Source organism: Alexandromys fortis, unplaced genomic scaffold, assembly GCF_014885135.2.
Source record: "Alexandromys fortis isolate MF-2015 unplaced genomic scaffold, M_Fortis_MF-2015_v1.1 scaffold_7, whole genome shotgun sequence".
Classification (NCBI taxonomy): Eukaryota; Metazoa; Chordata; class Mammalia; order Rodentia; family Cricetidae; genus Alexandromys; species Alexandromys fortis.
In genome coordinates, this window is record NW_026067920.1 from 3,574,761 (window position 1) to 3,592,038 (window position 17,278).

The following is a 17,278-nucleotide window of genomic DNA, read 5'->3' on the forward strand; positions in this document are numbered from 1 at the left end:
CCCATGGAAGGATACATCGCTGAAACCCATGGGCTGGTAGATGCGCTGACAAGGAAGCAGGAGAGGCTCCACATGGCCATGGCAACTGGAGTTCTTTGTGTGAAGTTGGACAGGGACAGCATGACCCAGTCCCTGACCATGGATGACTGCCCAGCACTGTGCAGAGTCTGAAAAACCTGGAGATGAGAGAATCCTGAGCACAGGTCAGGCTGTGGGGGGGGGGGGGGGGGAATAGAGTGACAGGGGCTACAGCTGCCACCCTTCTTACAGGATGAGTCTAGGCCTGATGACAGACCTACTGGAAGTGTGGAAATGATTCTGCTTTCAACCCCCTGCTCTGTCCTTGTCCCACACATGGACACCCTCACCTTGTATACGACAGTGGCCATGAATTGTGGGTATGGCTGCTGGTTGGACAGAAACTCTCCAATGACTTTGTTCATGACATCTTGGGGTGGGAAGAAGTCGTCTAGGAACTGAGGCAGGATCCTTGCCACGACCCTGGCTTCACAGGGAAACCCCTTGCGGATCCTGTAAGGAAGGGAGCTGATCTGAGTTTCACCCTGGTTCCTGCCCACAGAGCAACACGACTGAGGCTCAGAGGCCCTTGACATATAGGGGTGCTCCAAGTGGGGCTCAGTCCACAATTAGGATATGAGCTTTAAAATTCGAAGGTGATACACAGGCTTTTCTTTCGCTGCCCTGATTGATCTGGGCACTATGAGAATAAAGCAGAGTGTGAGAAGGCACTATAAAGGAACAGCAGGAATAGGGTGGGGTGGTGACATTATAGAAGAGACTTTCCACATCAAAATGCTCCAAGAACTTTTCACTGTTACATGTCCTATATGAGAGCACTAGTGTCAACCAGGAGTTTTTCTTTCCATCAAAGATCCTCCCCCCACCGCCTGCACCACTTGTTCCTGTTTATTCTTCTCAACATTCAACACTTGTCCCTTACCCACAACCCGAAAGAGAGCTGACCTACAACTATCCCACTAATACACACACAACTGCAGTGTACAGCTGAGAAGTGCACAAGTGACGCAGACACTTGGCTGTGCCTTCCTGTGGATGTGGCCCAAGCCCACCAATAGCACTTGAGCACACTCCCAGGAGTGTTTATTTCCTTAGCAGTGGACTGTGGGATCAAGGAGGGCAGTGAGTACCTGTAGCCTACATGGGTCCAGCTGTCCCCTAGTGATGCTCTGTGAATATTCAAGCATTGAAAAATGGCCACAAGATGCATTTTAAAGTTTAAGAGGATGAACAATTACACATAGAGGCAATTGCTCTGACTACGGAGGTTAGAGGTAGGCTTGTGCTGCATTTCTTACCTGTCAAAGAGAACAGACACCCGCTCCATAGCAACGATCACAGACTCACTATCAGGCGTAGCAGGGCTGGGGTCAGAGGTTCTGCCCGGACTAGCTTTTTCTTTTCCTGAAATAGAAACACTCAGGCCGCTATAGAATTGAAGCCTAAGAGGCTTGAAATTAGCATTTGGTGACTCATATAGGACTTGACCAGATAAACATAGACCCTTCAAAAACAGGTGATTAGAGTTCCTAGCAAGGTAGGACCCACCTCAACTTTCTTACAACTTTCAGGGATGTGGTGGCCAGAGGCAGCTCTGAAACCTATACATGGTGGTGTCATGTGAGCTGCTCCTTTGCCCTGGGCCCTAGAATTTCTGGAAAGGTAACAGGGCTGGTTTAGGGTCACAATAAAGCTACAGCACCATGAGGCCTGGCTTGTGATGCTGAGTATGTTCCTGTTTCACTTTCTAGAAGCTAGGCTACGCACAAAGGCCCTGGGTGAGTCGATGACCCTTACAACTTGCTCACCTGTGTACATGCAGGTGAGCATCAGGCCTAGGGCTGCCATGGCCCGATGTGGGCTTTGTACATTGACTCTGTCCACGCTTAGCTTGACCAAAGACTCTGTATCTAAGCGAGAGAGTTGCTCAGACAGCAGGAGACGCTCCAGACCCCGGAGGGCACAGTGGTAAATGATGGAGGGGGTGGACTCTTCACTTCCAGACAGCATAACTCCACACATCTAGACAAGAAGAAAGGTTTGTTCTTATCCTCCTCAAAAGCACAATGACCCACTGGTACAGTTCACAAGGAAGCCCGCCTGTGTCCAATAGAACCCATCCAAAGCTGTCTCACCTGTATCACAGATGCTGAAAATTCTGGCCCCACATCCAGAGGATAGTTTTCCATCAGATAGAACGCAGTGGCACACATCACCAGCACATGCTGCTGGCTGTGAATGTTCACGCAGCTGAGAATGGGAGACAGAAATCATACCTAGTCACACATAGCACCCCTGGCTGTCTGCAGTGGAAACAGTTTTAAAGCATATCCATTCACATCTATCGAGTATAGAACCCTGGGCCGTGCCAGTGACTACACGGTTTCCAGAACTGCATGGCCTCAGTATGGCACACCATCTGAATGCTGTACCTCTTTTTTTTTTTTTAAATATTTATTTATTTATTTATTTATTATGTATACAATATTCTGTCTGTGTGTGTGCCTGCGGGCCAGAAGAGGACACCAGACCACTACAGATGGTTGTGAGCCACCATGTGGTTGCTGGGAATTGAATTCAGGACCTTTGGAAGAGCAGGCAATGGTCTTAACCGCTGAGCCATCTCTCCAGCCCAATGCTGTACCTCTTCATAGGCCACTTGACTCTCCCTGCAGATTCTTCATGTTTAAGATGCTTCCTCAGGATGTGTGGCATGTGCTAACTTGTAACACTCTATATCATGGGATCATCAGTTGGTACCGCCAGTAGGGACCTGGCTAGCATATGATTTAGATCAATGTCACCATAAATAAAGGAACCACACATCATCTCTTCTACCCTTTCAGATGTATTCAAATGACAATGTCACATCTAGGAACTGGCTACTGCTTTGTATGTGACATGGGACTCTCTGCCCAAAGCACTAAGCAAGGTCTACTTATTATCTGACTGGACACTGTAAGCGCCTCATACCCGCCCCAGTTTTTTTTGTCCTCTTCATTCCTCAGCAGATTGTGCCTTCACATAACCTGCTCAACTCTACCCCAGGCCAGGACCTGGAATTGCAGGGGGTGGCTGTTTGCTTACCTTGCACACATGTAAGCTACTATCCAGCAAGGACTACAGGGAAGAAAGCACCTTCCTACAAGCCGCTATCCCTGTCCCAGCTCGATTTGCCGCTGACTGTTGGGCCCCTGAAATGTACTTCTGCTCACCTGTCAGCAGTTATGTCTGTCAGCCTAAGACCTTACCATCTCCAAACTTTTAACTTTACTCTGCATTTCTCAATCGACAATCCACCACAGAACAGCCGGCTTTTCCTCCAACTCCCTTCTCATCCCTAACTCATGTCCCAAATTCTAAGTGCCCAGTTGTGTTCCATCAGGGCCACAGCTCCTCCCTCTGCTTCTAAAACAGAGCTGTAATGGGCTCAACTTATTATCAAAAGGACCAGCAATATACTCATGTGCAGCTGTATGTAAGACAACTTTAGGGGGAGGTGGAGATTAGAGCAGGAGTAAAGGGTCTCACAGGAAACACGGGGCTGATCAGAAACTAAAGAGGAAGCTAAGTCTGGTGACAGAATAAGGAAGCTGGTCCACATCAGTGTGCTGAGTGCTGTAGGAGAGTGATGCAAGGCAGGACTTTTCATCTTGCTAGAGATGAAAGCTTCTGACATATACTTGTGTCCTTGTGTCTCATGGCTACTATTTCCTAAAATAGGTACACTCCTGTCACCTACTAGAACCTGGCAAATACTTTGTTACTTCTGAAACAGGATCTTATCTGTAGCCCTGGCTAGTTTCAAGCTGATGCCAAATTTTCTGCCTCAGCCTCTCAAATGCTGAGATTATAAGCATGCACTACTATGCCAGTTCTAGCATATACTTTTAAAGTCAAACAGGGCTCTTCTGTTTTATTTTTTATTTTTGTTGTTGTTAAGACCATACTAAAGCCCACCCGCCCAGCCCCACTCACTGGGCTATTCCTTTGAGGTTGGACAGTAGATATTCACTAACAACTGGAATGAGCTGCTTTGCAGTGTCATCCAAAAGGTCACACTCCAACACATAAAGGATGCCATGCAGGGCTCCGATCTGGCTGGGGAGGTGGCTGCTCCTGAGTGTGCTCTCCAGTAGGCGGCTGACTGGTTCTGCCACAGTTTTGTCCTGAATACAAGCACAGACATGAGTTGCTGGAGACGGGTTGATTGCTAACTGCCAATGGCCTGAATCCCTGAAACTGAAAGAGCCTGGCTATAATCTAGCACACAACAGAAGTCACACGGGGGCAGGATACCATGCCGGAAAGGTCGGTGTACAGTGCTGACCCTATATAAAAATCTGAATTTGAGAGAGGATCCACCTCATGTGGAAAATGTGATTTGTGCCTACACTTGCTTTCCCCTTTGGAGTTGTAGGGTGCTCCTGTAACCTGCCTTGACAACACTGATTCTGAGCTCTGCTGCCCTTTGTAGAACATCTCATATGTGTTGTCTACTCCTTGTCTACCTACTGGATGAATGAGCTGTGTTCTGTATGACTATTCTGGAACAGTATTCAAACCTGGTTTTCTAGGCTTTACCCAGGAATTCTCTCCCTCAGCTAATTCTGCCTCATGTCTCTTCACTATAATTAACTTTGGTCTGGCTCCTCCTAGCAAAAGCTTGTTGGTAGTTGTGGAGCTCTTGACACTAATTTGTGCTAACCTGGACTGACATGGTATCACTTTCTCTGGGTATTCTAAGTGTGGCAGTGGAATTTTTGCCCAGACACCCAGCACACACCTTGACACAGGACTCCTCCAGCAGTGAAGACTGCTGTTGTGTAATGCACTCCAGCAGCAGCACGTCACTGTCTGACTGACCTACCAAACACCCTACCAGGAAAGGCTGACTGAGGACTCATTTGGTCTCATGACAGAAGAAGCCATCTAGTGGTGGAGGTGTATACTTTTAATCCCAGCAATCAAGAGGCAGAGGCAGGTGGATCTCCGAATTCAAGCCCAGCTTTGTCTACAGAGTGAGTTCCAGGACAGTCAGAGCTATCACAAAACAAAGAGGCCACCCAACCCTCTCCAGGGGAGTCTGTATCTAATGGTCTTGGGTTAAAGAAGGTTAACAATCCTTGCCAGTTACTTCCTTCTCATCCCCCTTCCCATATCCATGTGTTCTTCCTCAGGATACAACCAAGGCCTCTAACCACACTCTTTTAAGCATAACACCAGGATATGATGTTGAAGGCTGCAGTGAGCAAAGAACAGTGACAGTTTGGATGTATGGTGTGGAACACTGACCTCTGGACATGATACAGTTGTGCCATGTATACCTGCATCTACACAAGACTCTCAAGTACAGAACTATAATGTTTCCTCATAGCATGGGTAGCTAAGGACCAAAACCTGAACCTCAGCATACTGCACATAATCCTTACCCAGCTGCACTTGGACTTGGGAAGGTTAACTGAAGAGGGAGAAGGGTGCTACATCTCCATTTCTGCAGCTCTTGGGGGTTACGTTACGTTTTAGTATGCAGCTGTTTTGAAGTCACTACAGTTCCAATACCTAAGTCTTCATCCATGCTTATATGAGGAAAGCCAAAAAATACACTGGTTTACAAGCCGGACTCGGATCATCAGTGATCTATCTGAGGTGAGCAGACCTTTGCTCAGGTTTCCCCAGGAAAAGCAATGCAGCAGTGCAACACCATCTGTAGTAACACAGGGCAGCTGAAAGCCTCTCAGAAGACAATTGCCTTCAAGGACAGCCGCCTCTGTACACAGAGCTGGGAACTGGAGCCAGTCACCATTCCGCCTTGGGGTTGTTCTTTAAAAAATCACCATTATTTGCCTGATGCATTTGATTTACATTTTGCCTGAGGAACCTGGGCCTGAGCACAAAACCACAGTTACAAGGAAAGTCAAGCCACTAAATTCCCCCCATGAAGGAAAATAGACCTCCCACAAGGACACAGTCCTGACAGCACCCAGAAGATGCCTGCTTTGAAGAGTGTGCTCGCACAGGGGGACTAAGTGCTCATTGTTCCCGTTCTCTGGATGATGCTAAGCATGGCCACCCATGCTGTATACCTGTGCTAGCCTCTAGGTACAGTGACAACAGGTTCTAACAAGGGAAGATATGGCATATATGGCACATGGAAAATGGGCGCAAACAGGCTCACCCACACCACTCCCGCCAGTAGCCCCAACCACTTCATGCACAGCAGCCACTCATGTGTCTATTGAACAAGTAAGTTTCTTTTTGTAAAAATTAGTTTTTGTATGTGGTATGTGTATATGTGCCCACATGTTAAATATGCATGCACATTGTGTGAACCTGTAAAAGCCAGAAGAAGGTGTTGGTTGTAAGTTGGCAATGTGGGTGCTAGAAACGAAATCAGGTATTCTGTAAGAGCACCAAGTGTTCTTAACCACGGAGTCCTCTCTCTAGCCCTGAACAAGTAAGTTTCTATTGTTATTACAAAAATGGATTCCAGGAAAAATATATTAAACACATGATGATAAGTTTAACATTTAATGATAAATTTTAAGCTAATTTAAAAACATAATATTTTAACATTAAGTGAAAGGGCGAAAGTGCCTGAGCCAACAGTCTAGAGTCACTTTACTTTACTGGCCATGCTGATGCCCTTCCAATATGTACTAACAAGAGGTGGAACACACAGGTAATTATTTTTATGCATGTATCTGACATATTTTCTATGAGAACCACCTAGTATGTATACAGGAAAGGCAAAACCAAGTAGTACTAACCAAATTCTGATAACCAGCAGCAGAATAATGAGGAATGCTGATGAGTGGGGGAATCTAGGTATCAGGTATCCAAAGAACACCTTGATTTGGGATTTCCCAGTACATATCTGTTGTCAATAAATTACTCTGTCTAAGGTGTTTTGTGACAGCAGTACAACTGGACCAAGACAATCATGATGCCAAGGATAGATATCTACATTCCCCAATGGGGGAGTGCAAGGGTACTATGAAGATGGGTCACCAGGGAAGATCCGTGTAAGTCAAACAATACAGTGGGATCTAGACCCTACCAGAGAAATGGAGTGGAGCTGTCAAGATGATAGACTGGCCATGGACGCAAGGCATGGTTCCAATATTTGGGCTGTCCCAGTGCCCTCACACTTTTTGTCCTGGAGAGGTACCCTACTATAATGGCATAAAGGCCAAGGGGCACAGGTGTTTCAACCATGTTCACCACAAAATATCTCGGTTTCCTGTGGGGATGATACCAACAGGTACTGAGTTCTTTTAGCTGACCAGAGCTGTGGTTCCCATGTGCCAAGGACCTTACCCTGGGACAGGCCTTTGAAGTATGCAGATGCACGCAGCACATTTGACCAACACCAGATCCCAAAGCAGAGAAGTCCTAAGTGCTTCAATGGGGGCAGCCTCTGCACCACCTCTCACTCACCATACCAAGGACAGCAGCTGCCTTACAAGTGGCAGGTACTAGGTACTGAATGAGGATTTCATCTTCTGAAGGGTGCACTCTCCGAAGTTCTGTCAGCGTTAGATACATCATTTCAAACTGGGTGCGTTCAGTGAATAAGTCTGACACCACGAGAAGCTGGAGACATGCAAGATCAGAACGAGAAGAAGAGCATTACACCCAGAGGAATGTAAAAATGTAGTCTAAAATGCAGTGGGTGGCAAGGCATGGGAAAAAATAGGGGAATCTTCAGTACTGATTGGAGAGACTTAAAATACAGAACGTAGAAGTAGTAACAGAATATCATGTTAAAAATGCCTTTGCATATACACTACAGATGGAGGAAGAGCTTGGATTTCAGCTGCCACATATACAAGGGTGATCATTTTCAGGCAATGTCCATTAATACAGGGCCATGTGCTCAAAACTCCTAGGAGCAAGAAATGGGCAATCATTTCTCTCTTTGTTATCACTGTTACTTTAATTTATTATCAATGAGTGTGTGGATAATGTATGTGTGTAAGTGTAGGTGTGCACAAAAACACAGCATGTGTGTGAAAGCCAGGAAACCACTCTTGAGAGTCAGGTCTCTCCTTTTACTGTGAGTTCTGAGGATCAAACTCAGGCTGTCAGATCTGCTGCACAGGAAGCACTTTAACCTGCTGAGACATCTTGCTGGCCCCACTATCACTTATTTATTATATATCTATTTGTTTTTTATTTATTTTTATGTGTTTGGGTGCTTTGCCTACATGTATGCTGGCATACCGTGTGTGCTGTGCCCACAGAAGCCAGAAGAGGGACTCAGATCCCCTGGAACTTGAGTTACAGGTGGTTGTGAGCCCCCATGTGGGTTCTTGGAATGGAACCTGGGTTCAGAAAAAACAGCCAGTGCTCTTAACTACTGCTCTCTCCAGTTCCCACTATCACTTTTAAAAAGACCAAGCGACTATTTTAGAGCCTTTCAATTTTTCTTTCCAGCCCTGTCAATACTGATAGATGTCACTCATAAAACAAACACCCTATGTTTGGGGCTGTAACAGAAGAGCACAAAGTACCACGAGACTATTTATCTGACCTATCTACTTATCTAATAAGAAGGGTAATGTATAGGAGTCCACAGCTGTTTGTCACCACCCTAGAAGAGACAGACAGATAAGGTGGGCCTTTGGAACTGTGACAGCAACTGGCATATTACACACTGGTGCTACATTTGAGAGCATTTACCTGCTCTGGATCTGAAAAAGAACATCTGTCCTGTCACCATCACCAACTTCAAACACTCGGTGGCTCCAGACCTGGGAGTATGTAGGAGTTCCTTTACAGGTTCTGAGACATTACAAACCAGGTGTTGTGTGTGTTGTGTGTGAATGTATGCATGTGTGTGTATGTGTCTATGTCTTCATATGTGTCTCTCTGTGTATCTAGCAAATTCATGGCACATACAAGTATGGTATGTATGCATTTATGTATATGGTATCTATCTAGTGCATCTATTATGGTATTTGTATGATGTGTCTGTGGAGTGTATTTGGTACATGTGTGTATGTGTATGTATGTGCATGTGTGTGCACAGCATCACACATGCTTCTGGGTGTGGGGAAAGAGGGGAAGGTAAACTTACAGATCGAACCACTTCACTGATCAGGATGACAGGGGTCTTTCTGGCTGTACTGGATGGCAGGATCCAGCGGCTGTACAATTCAAGCAGAAACTGCGAACAGGAGTGAATATCAACCCCAGCACGGTGTTTTCTGCAGAGTGTGAAACATGGATATTTTCCCCATACATAGATGAGAGGTTCACCTCAAGATGGACCCCAAACATATCAAGTGATTGAGAAGAAATTTCAAATTGCTTATTTTTTTTAAAAAAAGCCAGTATTAACCTGGAATTGACTGGAGACACAGGTGGTGATGTTGGTGCAGGAACATCAGCCTCTTCCTCTTCCTCTTCATCCCATTCCTCCTCTCTCAGGGGTGTGATATTGTTCCCTAGCCACACAGAGTGTATGGATACCTGCCACAGAAGCAAGAACCAGATTTAAAGTTCTTGTTGGGTAGGTACAAGCCAGTCCACAACTCTGAGCAAAGACCACTGTAATGATCTATCCCTTTCAGACCTATATGTGCTGTCAGAGGAGCCCTTGGATACAAAGGCTAAACTGTTGGCAGAAAAACTTTGACCTTAGGTTCAAGGCTTGAATGAGTGTCTGAAAAAAGTATGAAGTAAAAGAGGTTCCAGAGAGTGACACTACAGTCCCTGGAGAAAGGGGACCATACACAGACTTTATAAACCTGGTTCCCATTCATTTGTGTTTTCCAGGAGTAGACCCTGCTTTTCTGGGCTAATTGTTTAGAGATATTTCTCCAAGGATGCAATTGGAGATGTAATTGTTTTAGGAAGGTTTAAAGGGCAGCCAAGAGCCCCAAGCCCCCAAATGCAGCTCCAGATGAAGTGGGTTTTGCACTGACCTCCCTTCTGATTGCTCCTCTACAAACACTCCTGCATTTTCCCTTATGACCTCAGATACTTTCAATGAAGGCAAGCTGAGAATTGTGGATAAATTCCAGTTGCCAATGTTCTCCACACCTAGCTCCTTGCTCTCTTTCCACAAAATGCAAAGTGGCAGTTCATCCTAGTAGCTTTTTTTTTTTTTTTTTTTTTTTTGATAGCTGATATGGTATCCCAGGCAAGGCAGGGCTAAAATGAACCCACACAGTCTTACTATATTCAGCTTACAGACACTGGAACTGGAACTCCAGTACTGAAGGAAGCAGAGTTAAATGAATGTAACAGAGCCAGAAGGGATATAGTCAGGGACATGGGACCCTTGAACACGGTCATGTACCTAGGGGCCCCAGGCATCTTGTTTATCACCTCATCTTTAGAAACACTCCATGAAGAGCACATCATATTCTGTCACTATGACTTATCTTAGGGCAGAACTTTCTCTGCAAAGGTAGGAAGGAACAGAGGGGTTTGTCTAGAAAAGCAGCAGGTACCACAGCTCCCTGACCCCTGTAGTCAGCAGCTGTCAACTATCCTTATTTGTTCTTACTAAAGTAATGCTACCTGCTAAGCTATGCACTCGTTGCTCTCTGAACTAGCAGCCAGGAAGCTTTCAGTGCTGCATCTGACTGAGCAGCTCTCAGCTGACTTTATTTTGTCCTTCCTAACCTTTCATGCTTCTTAGCTCTCTCCTGTCTCATATCATTCCACTATGTTTTATACACATCTGCATGCTTATATGCAAAATATATTGAAATCTAGAATAAAGTATGTAAATAAAACTTTTCTTTAAGTGTGGTATGTGGCTCAAGCCTGAGGACAGACAAGGCTGGTTATAATTTCAGCCTGTAATCCTCAGGAGGCAACGGAATGGTGTAACTGACCTGGCCCAGCTTGTAGCTCATGTTGCCTAGCTCCCGCTCTGAGTTGATCTGCAGTAGTAGTTTGTCATGGCTGATGAGGGCACCTGTAAAACATCAGCATAGCACTGCATAAGACCCTGACTGGCTGGACAGATGTTTCCCCAATCCGGTTATCCTCTTCATTGGCAAGATGGCTCAGATATACAGAGGCCCAGGAGGTCTTGGAGTACTGTCACTTGGCAACCTGTTGAGCTGGCAAGCCTGGTAGGCAAACTAGACTCTTTTCCTATGGCTGCCTCAAGCTAACAGTGTTAGATCTCACACCACCCATTCTCTCCCCAAGGCACTCTGATGCTCTTAGAGCTGTATTCTGAGTTCCTATAGCCATCTATCCACACCTTTCTCTAGACTCTACAGAGCAAGTATGTCATTTCTCACCCACTCTATTGGCCCAGACAGAGGCTCCTCAAGGTCTAGGCCCATGGCCATTTAAAGTCACACTGCTCTGTTAAATTTAATGTTCCCAAAATCATTTTGAGATACACAACACACTGAATTTCCATACAGAAACTTCCCCAAATAAAGTCTTCAAGGTACTTAAATTCCTAAAAGAATGAGATAATTATAAGATTGAAGCAGTTTGTTCAACAGTAACGAGGGTGATGGCAAAGGGAAGGGCACGGAGGTTTTGGAGGGGGTTCATTTAGTATACATTATGCACTTGTACGAAAATGTCTTTATGCAACACAGTAACTTGTACAATTAATAAACACAATGGAAAGAAAAAGAACCTACAAAATTCTCTTCATTGAAGCAAGATACATCCTGGTGCTTATGGTGGTACAAGTCCAGACAAAGCATGAGACTTGTGAATGGGGGCAATACACTCAGCATGCAGCCTTCTTGTTAAGCCACAGCAAGAATGCTAGCCATGGCTGGACAGAAGGCTCAGCAGTTAAGAGCACTGACAGCTCTTCCAGAAGACCTGAGTTCAATTCCCAGTACTCATACGGCAGCTCACAGTTGTCTGTAACTCCATGATCTGACACAGACATGCAGGCAAAGCACCAATGAATATAAAAAATAAACAAACTTTTTTTTTTTTAAAAAAAAGAATGCTAGCCACACTCTTGTTCTAGTTCCTTCCTGTACCTGTAGTAGCTGGCAACAGGGAAGGGACAGGATCCCAGGCTTGGTGAGAATGGTGAGTGGCAGTATTCTCTCTCTGGGAAACCATTTCTTGGATCTCTTGTTCTACAATCCCTCTGATCATGCTCAATTTTCTTCCAAATCTAAAATTCAGAACCAAAAGAAAAAACATGTTTGCTTTATTTTAAACATCACAGGAATGAAAACCACCAGGACTTCTCTTTCACTTGCCTGAAGCAGCTGGTGTAACAGCAAGCAAACCCTGCAGCAGGTGCTTATTTCTGACCCAAAAGTCTGAGCCTGAATACCCAGTGAAGCTCATACAATTTCACACTAAATCTTCAGCTTGTCACTAATGACCAAAATCACTTTAGGATCTATATCCCTGGGCAGGGCCACAGACACATATTACATCAATTCTTTTAACAAAGGAAAGGGTATGGGAATTTAAAAGTGGAGTGGGCTACCTCACCATCCTCTGCAATAGAATGTAGCCCACATAGAAACTCAGGCAAACCTGGTATCGAGAACCTTCAGAGGCTTGTTCCGGGGCTGTTGCTCCAAGCAGCTTACAGCTGGATTGCCAGCCACAGGCACAGTCATTGCACTGAGCACTAGAGAGGTGATGGCCTGCACAGCCAGGACATGGATCTGGGTCCTTTCTGTATCTTCCTAGAGGAACAGTCCACACATTGACAACATGACAACAAGATACCAACCACTTATTCTGCCTCTACTTCACATAGAGCCCAAGGACCATAAGGCTTCAGAGAGGAGAATTGGATTCCTTAAGTCCTGTTTTTGTTCAAGTTTGTTTTGTATTGGTCACACATCTATATACCTAGACCTTGGAGTAAACCTGAAGTATGCAAATATTTGGCACAGAACTCCAAATAGGCATTTACCTCAGAGGACATTGCTCTTAAATACTATCATTTGAGAACACTGGCAACCTGGCAGTTATAGAAACGTTGGAAGATGATCTTGACGACTTGTGACCTATATAGATTCACTCTCTTATGTCATCTCCACAAGTTCATTTCACATCTCTCAGAACCAAGGGCTCATATCCCAGTACTTTGAACATACAAAAATATGGTCGTTATTCATGTCTTATTAGCATGGTGTACATTAATACTAAGCAAACAAAACCTCTAAGATAATTAAAAACAAAACAAACAAGAAACAAGAACATGACCTGGATTCATAGCCTTTTTTGTTTTAGTTCAATGATATTCCTTCAGATAGTGATAAATTAACAACAGACTGTAAAAGTGCTGACAGAAAACAATCTTATTGATCACTGATGTGGAAGGTATCATAGTAAAAGTTGCATCCTAGCTACTGGAAACCTCAGTCTCCAAGCCTCTCAGAGGGCTTGTCTTTACTGTGGATATGATCAGCTGAGATATGATCAGCCTGCTTTCCTGTTCCCAAACAGTCACCAAGCTGCCATAGCTACAGGTTCCTACTTAGCCACCTTCTAGCTATAGAAGTCTCACCTCTGGTGGGTTCTCCTCCTGTTCCATCACCAGGGGCTGGGTCACCAAGACACCAAGGAGGGTGGCCCAAGTTTCTTCAAACTGGGTACGACTGGTCCACCCTGGGAATCAATCATTACATTAGATAGTTTCCCAACTCTCCAAATCCATGAAAAAACACTGACAATATAATGCCTTCAGTGATGTTCCTAGCGCAAGTTCTTCAGGGCAATCCTATAGCATAGGGAATACCAGTCTCTCCATTTACCATGAAGGACACTGTAGTACGTGGAAGTCAGTTATGCTATCAAGGTCACGAGGCATAGGCCAAGTTCAGCAGCCCAGACTCAAGTGAGTTTGAAGGGAGTTTGTTTAACTAGTGATTGGTGCAGCAGGGCCCAGCCCACATATGTGGTACCACTCCTGGGGTGGGGGTCCTACATGCTTTGATAAAGCAGGCGGAGTGAGCAAGCTGGTAAGCAGCATTCCTCCATGGCTTCTACTCCTGTTTCTGCCTCTAGGTTCCTGTCCTGGCTTCCTTCAGGGATAGACCTTTGTGCTATCAGGAGAAATAAACCCTTTCTTTCCCATGTTGCTTTTGGTCATGGTGTTTATTAAAGTAACAGAAACATATAACTAAGACAGGCAGGAAAACAATTCTTCATGAGAGTTGCCTGATTCCTACTCAGAAGTTACTGGGGACAGTGATAAACTGTTTAATTTACGGACATAGGAAACTGAGGTAGGCTGCTGAAATCTGAATAAGAAAACTTGAAGAAGCCTAAGGTACTAACATGGATCAGACAGTGGATCAAGTACCTGGGCTCTTCCAGGAAATACCCCAGCAGGGGAAGGCTATGAAGATTATAATCACACTACCCAATCACACCTTGTGGTGGTTTGAAAGAGTTTGGTCCCCATATTTGCATATTTAGCCCCCAGTTGATAAACTGTTTGAGAAGGGTGAGGAGATGAGGCCTTGTTGGAGGACGTATGCCACTGTGAGAAAACAATGAGGTTTGAAAAGCTCACACCAAGCCCTGTATCTCTCTCTCTCTGCCTACTGTTTGTGGATCAAGATATAAAGCTCTCAGCTACTGCTCTAGCAACATGCCTGTCTACTTCCCACCACGAAAATAATGGAATAACCTACTGAAACTGAAAGCAAGCCTCCAACTAAATGTTTTTTTTTTTTTTTTTCATAAGAGTTGCCTTGTTCATGGTATCTTTTCACAGTAATAGAACAGTGGCTAAGACACACCCTCATCCAGAAAAAAAAGCAGGGGAAGGGAATTTAGATTGTACTTCAGAAAGCAGAGAAGAAGCCTGACAGGAGAACTACTTAGCTGCTGCTAAGACACTAAGTATATTCTTCATGATCACATCTGTAGCAAACACATCAAGTGGACACAATACCCATTTTATAGGCCATAGCACTGAGGGTCCCACACTGTTCAGCCAAGGGATGAGAGGGGCTGTCTGGCCAAATCTATCTTCCCTCATCCTACCACCCTGGCTCCTGTGACACTTAGCCTGCCATGTTCCCCAAGTTGCACATTTCACATAGGAGAAAAATGACCTAAGTGAGAATGCGAGGTCAAAGTAGCAGACAGAGGAAATCACTTCCACTACTTACAGTTTGTTGTTGTAGCCCTGGAGACTGAACTCTGGTCTTCACTGGTGCTAGGCAAACACTACAGAGTGAGCCATATTTCCAGCCCACTTGTAGTACAGTTTAGTCTGAATATGAAGACAGGATCTGGCTTCTTACATGTGTATCTTTGTTCAAAAAGCCTGATATGCAACCACACACACTGCCTCATCTATGTGCACCTAGGTCTATTTTCTTATCATAATTCCATATGTGCTGTGAAATGTGTGAAGGTTTGTTCCGTTCCCATTATCCCAGAACCTTTCCAGTTGCCATGAGATGGCCCTACCCTAGAGCTTCGGGCATGTGTGTGGTATATGGGGACTGAGGAGGACTGTGGGGTACCTAGGGTGTTGATGCGATAGATGAACTCCTTGAGGATCTCCTTCTCCTGGAGGAATTCTACAGGGATCTCAGGGAACACTGTGCCAAAATCCCCTCCAGGTTTGGGTGACCACCCAAGTTTCCATACCTGAGAAGAGGAAAAGAGAGTAACAACTGGATGGAGATGCCACTAGGAAAACAAGAGACCCCCCCCTTATCTCAACTAGTCTCCCCACTGAGCCAGCTGCACTCCCCTCACTACCCACACAGGCTTTTCCAGAGCCAGTGCTTTTCCACAAAAGGCTCCCACCCCTTTGCTAGAACTTTTAAGCCCAAGCTTGACTCCCACCACTCTGTTCTGCCTTCCCAAAGCCAATCCTCTTCTTGTTACACCTTCAGACCGGCTGTACACAAGCTAGATTCCTTGTGGAAATGCTGGTGCCCACAAACATTAATGTGTGTTAGAAAAAAGGCAAACACTAATGAAGTTCAGTCCCGTGTATAAATATGCGTTGGCAATCAGGCACAAGGCCAACCCTACTGTTCATTCTATTAATTCTGACAAGTTGAGTTCTGCCATTAGATATACGGATAAGCACCATGCACAAAACGAAACCCTGAGGCACATCCTATATTATTCCAGTAGCAAGACCATCTTGCCAGCTCAGCTATGTGCCTCAGTGAAGCCATGAGGACCTAACAGAGCCTCCCTAGATTCCTACAACCAAGCTCTCTTTATCATAGGAAAGCCTTCTATAAATCTCTTATACAAGCATAAAAGTCTCTGGGGCATGCCCAGGGGAGGTTCTGCAATGCTTGCTACAGTTGCCTTTGAACCCAGGGCATTCAAGGGAGCAGATTAAAAGCACTTGATGGAGTTTTACCTACAGCACATGGCCTATGTAGGCAGATCCCCTATAACCTTCTATGACCTCTATACTGCCTTCCTGCACAGTCTCCACAGAATGCTTCCTGCCCAGGGTTAAAACCCATGCAGCAATGTTGGATGATCTCCTGGACTTCTGTTGTGCTCTTCGCAATGTCCACAGCTCTTTCTGTAAGTACTTCCAGCACAGTGAAGCCACAGTACTCAAAATGGGCCTCTGCAACTCTAAGGTCCAATGACTGTCACTTTCTAAATGTGAACTTTTCCAGGATCTTACATGCGAATACACGCATGCAGAGACTGTGGCCCAGCAGTAGGCACATGCCCTATTCTAGGAAGAAAAAAAAGTACCTTTCCCTTGGGCCTAGTTTTGTGTTCTGGCTTAAGTCAGCTATGAGCCAGCTTTGTTTTCTTGTTGAGGATTTTTGTAGGAAAGGATATGTCTAGTGTGCTATTTCAGCAGACTTAGGTCAGCATAGCTGCTGTTAACCCTTTTCCCATACTAAGTTCCTGCTGAACCAAGAGCCTGTCTATTTTACGCTGATATGCGAAGAAAATTTCAAGAGAAAACCCACAATAGTGCTTGTCCCTAAATTTAAGAATCAATCTTTCTTTCTCTCTGATACGGTCTCTCATTATGTAGCTCTGGCTATACTGGAACAATGTAGACCAGGCTGGCCTAAAACTCAGAAATCATTTTGTTTTTTTTTTCCCCACACACCACTATGCCCAGCTTTGTATGAAATCTTCAAAGGTGACACCTTTTAAAGAAAATAATTGAGTAAAATTTCAGGTTTACCATTAATTAGTCTAATCACTTCAGAATCACATCCAACATGAACACATCAGTGGAAATGAAGGTTAGTACTTTAGTTCATTTTGAAAACCCAGTGTTTTTGCTAATAACCACTACACA

General features: G+C 44.9%; 1 protein-coding gene across 3 annotated transcripts in view; it reads right to left on the reverse strand.

Moving 5' to 3' along the window:
- Positions 1 to 17,278, reverse strand: part of Htt (huntingtin) — a 146,220-nt gene that overhangs the window by 6,109 nt on the left and 122,833 nt on the right. For all 3 annotated transcript variants that reach the window (XM_050140892.1, XM_050140891.1, XM_050140893.1), the window contains 14 exons: positions 15,498 to 15,624; positions 13,523 to 13,623; positions 12,538 to 12,692; positions 12,024 to 12,163; positions 10,893 to 10,975; positions 9,386 to 9,516; positions 9,122 to 9,251; positions 7,480 to 7,635; positions 4,018 to 4,208; positions 2,175 to 2,289; positions 1,848 to 2,061; positions 1,338 to 1,443; positions 369 to 531; positions 16 to 176 (listed from right to left, as the gene is read on the reverse strand). In XM_050140892.1, coding sequence (XP_049996849.1) covers positions 16 to 176; positions 369 to 531; positions 1,338 to 1,443; positions 1,848 to 2,061; positions 2,175 to 2,289; positions 4,018 to 4,208; positions 7,480 to 7,635; positions 9,122 to 9,251; positions 9,386 to 9,516; positions 10,893 to 10,975; positions 12,024 to 12,163; positions 12,538 to 12,692; positions 13,523 to 13,623; positions 15,498 to 15,624 — 1,973 coding nt within the window. The remainder of the gene's footprint in view (positions 1 to 15; positions 177 to 368; positions 532 to 1,337; positions 1,444 to 1,847; positions 2,062 to 2,174; positions 2,290 to 4,017; positions 4,209 to 7,479; positions 7,636 to 9,121; positions 9,252 to 9,385; positions 9,517 to 10,892; positions 10,976 to 12,023; positions 12,164 to 12,537; positions 12,693 to 13,522; positions 13,624 to 15,497; positions 15,625 to 17,278) is intronic.